This window comes from Austrofundulus limnaeus, unplaced genomic scaffold (assembly GCF_001266775.1).
Source record: "Austrofundulus limnaeus strain Quisiro unplaced genomic scaffold, Austrofundulus_limnaeus-1.0 Scaffold440, whole genome shotgun sequence".
NCBI classification, from domain to species: domain Eukaryota; kingdom Metazoa; phylum Chordata; class Actinopteri; order Cyprinodontiformes; family Rivulidae; genus Austrofundulus; species Austrofundulus limnaeus.
This window is the reverse complement of record NW_013952842.1, coordinates 249929-253230: the sequence shown is the minus strand read 5'-3', so window position 1 is coordinate 253230 and position 3302 is coordinate 249929. Positions and strand designations below refer to the sequence as shown.

General features: G+C 50.9%; 1 protein-coding gene across 1 annotated transcript in view; it reads left to right on the top strand.

Moving 5' to 3' along the window:
• pleca (plectin a) overlaps positions 1 to 3302 on the top strand; it is a gene marked incomplete in the record, with an annotated part of 79068 nt that overhangs the window by 59145 nt on the left and 16621 nt on the right. Inside the window, 5 exon segments of the mRNA XM_014024786.1 lie at positions 240 to 378; positions 451 to 807; positions 879 to 962; positions 1043 to 1147; positions 1811 to 1909. Of these exon segments, the coding sequence (XP_013880240.1) occupies positions 240 to 378; positions 451 to 807; positions 879 to 962; positions 1043 to 1147; positions 1811 to 1909 (784 nt within the window).

Genomic DNA, 3302 nt, shown 5'->3' with positions numbered 1-3302 from the left:
CATCTGAGTGGTGCACTACTGCTACTAGTGCTGAGAAAGTGTATTACACCTTACTCAAAATCGATGCGGTCCAGCGGCCCTCTGCGGCCCCAAGTTAAAAACTGATGTTTTTTAGAGGCCCTAAAGGTGGCCCATAGGTTAAGAATCTCTACATTAAGACACGTGAGTGTGGGACAAACAGTTTCCTCACTTCCTGTGTGTGAACCTGTTWTTTCTGAGAGTGAACTTGATGTTTTCAGGCTGAAAACCATCGACGTGGTGATCAGAAACACTAAAGAGGCTGAAGAGCGTCTGAAGAGCTACGAGACTCGTCTGCGGGACGTCAGTAAGGTTCCTGCTGATGAGGAGGAGGTGGAGGAGCAGCGCTCTCAGCTGAAGGTGGGCACAGATAAATAACCTAACGGTGGGCGAAGGGGCGGAGTCACTTCTAAACTAACTCCCCCCTGACAGTCGATGCGAGCCGAAGCAGAGGCGGACCAGGCCACCTTTGACCGGCTGCAGGACGAGCTGCGGAGGGCGACCGCCGTCAGCGACAAGATGGCGAGGATCCACAGGGAGCGCGACGCCGAGCTGGACCACTACCAGCAGCTGGTGGGCGGGCTCGTGGAGCGCTGGCAGGCCGTGTTGGCTCAGATGGACCTCAGGCTGCGGGAGCTGGAGCTGCTCAGCAGGAAGATGAGGACCTACCAGGAGAACTACTCGTGGCTCATCCGCTGGCTGGACGAGGCCCGGCAGAGGCAGGACAGGATCCAGGCTGTCCCCATCGGAGACGGGAAGGCTCTGCGGGACCAGCTGGCAGAGGAGAAGGTATCCAGACTGGATTCAGGGTAACCCCAGTGTKGGACCAGTTCTGACCCGACTTCTGATGATTGTTGCAGAAACTTCTGGAGGAAATYGAGAAAAACAAGAAGGAAGTKGAGAGCTGCCAGAAAAACGCCAAAGCTTACATCGATTCTGTCAAGGTCTGTAGTGATGTTAGCGTCTCTGTGATGAGTCAGCGTTTCTCCCAGAGTCTGACTCGTGGGTTTTTCTTCCTCTGAAGGACTACGAGCTCCTGATCCTGACCTACAAAGCTCTGCAGGACCCCCTCGCCTCCCCCCTGAAGAAACCCCGCATGGAGAGTGCCTCTGATAACATCATCCAGGAGGTCTGTGTTGGTCCTCAGACTGTCCTCTGAGACTATTTACTGTCCTCTGAGACTATTTACTGTCCTCTGAGACTATTTACTGTCCTCTGAGACACTTCTCTGTCCTCTGAGACTGTTTACTGTCCTCTGAGACTGTTTACTGTCCTCTGAGACACTTCTCTGTCCTCTGAGACTGTTTACTGTCCTCTGAGACACTTCTCTGTCCTCTGAGACTGTTAACTGTCCTCTGAGACACTTCTCTGTCCTCTGAGACTGTTAACTGTCCTCTGAGACACTTCTCTGTCCTCTGAGACTGTTAACTGTCCTCTGAAACTGTTTACTGTCCTCTGAGACTGTTTTCTGTCCTCTGAGACTGTTAACTGTCCTCTGAGACACTTCTCTGTCCTCTGAGACTGTTAACTGTCCTCTGAGACACTTCTCTGTCCTCTGAGACTGTTTACTGTCCTCTGAGACACTTCTCTGTCCTCTGAGACACGTGTGTCCTCACAGCAGCTGGGTTTAGGAAGAACAGCCATGAAATAATCAGGAGGTTGCTAACTTTAGCTTCTTTCTACTTTAGCTTCTAGTTAGCGATTAGCTTGTTTTAGCTTCCAGCTCAGTTGCAGCTGTTCAGCAGCTGTCTGTGTGTTGTCACATGTTCACACTGCTTTGTGTGTCTTCCAGTACGTGACTCTGAGGACGCGCTACAGCGAGCTGATGACCCTCAGCTCTCAGTACATCAAGTTCATCACTGAAGCACAGCGCCGCCTGGAGGACGAGGAGGTCAGTGCTTCATCTTCATCACAGCAGGCGGGACGATGTTTGGGAAATCATTTGTCATCAAAATGTCCAAACCTCAGACGTCTAACAGTTTCAGCTCAGACTCTTCCTTCATGTTTAGTTTGAACCTGAAACATTTCAGTCACATGTTTCAAATCTTTTTTCTTTCCTGGCTTTGAACCCTGCTTCAGTTCTGCCTGCTTTCTAATGTTCTCCTATTTTTATCTGCTTTGTCGTGATGAATATTAGTCACACGCTAAAGAGATGAGTTTACTCCAGAACACCAGGTATTTAAAACATTTCATCATGTTTCTGTGTCCAAAGGAAGCTTCACAAATCCTCACAAACCTGTCAGAGACTGGAGCAGGATTTATTCTGACCCGTCTGTGGACTGCAGATTAACTTCTGAAAACTCAGGGGGCGGGGCTACAGAGCTGAAACACTGCAGAGAGAGAGGGAGGGGCGGGGCTACAGAGCTGAAACACTGCAGAGAGAGAGGCAGGGGTGGGGCTACAGAGCTGAAACACTGCAGAGAGATAGGAAGGGGCGGGGCTACAGAGCTGAAACATTGCAGAGAGGGAGGGGCGGGGCTACAGAGCTGAAACACTGCAGAGAGAGGGAGGGGCGGGGCTACAGAGCTGAAACACTGTAGAGAGGGAGGGAGGGGCTACAGAGCTGAAACACTGCAGAGAGGGAGGGGCGGGGCTACAGAGCTGTTGGACAGACGGGAGGGGCGAGGATACAGACACAGCTGAAGCACATCAGTGAGAGAGGGGCGGGGCTGCAGACACAGCTGTAGCACAGCAGAGAGGGAGGGGCGGGGCTACAGAGCTGACACAGCAGAGACGGAGGGGCGGGGCTACAGACACAGCTGAAGCACAGCAGAGAGGGAGAGGCGGGGCTAAAGACACTGCTGAAGCACAGCAGAGAGGGAGGGGCGGGGCTCCAGAGCTGAAGCACAGCAGAGAGGGAGGGGCGGGGCTACAGAGCTGAAGCACAGCAGAGAGGGAGGGGCGGGGCTACACAGCTGAAGCACAGCAGAGAGGGAGGGCAGGGCTACAGAGCTGAAGCACAGCAGAGAGGGAGGGGTGGGGCTACAGACACAGCTGAAGCACAGCAGAGAGGGATCTGCTTGTTTACTGATCCTTTGTCTTTAAATGATTCTTTTCGTTGAGCTGTTTCATCACAGATACACATTATTATTAATATCATGTTAATATCAACTATAACAAAAGTTTTTAAAGAGAAATCAAAGTTTTTCAAACTGGGTTAAACTCTGAGCTCCAACAAGAACAATAAAAATAATTCCAGCTTTAAATCAGTATTTTAGTTCAGATGTGTTTGTTTGGATGGATCCTGTAGATAAAGTAGTTTTTGCAGATAAATAATTATTTAT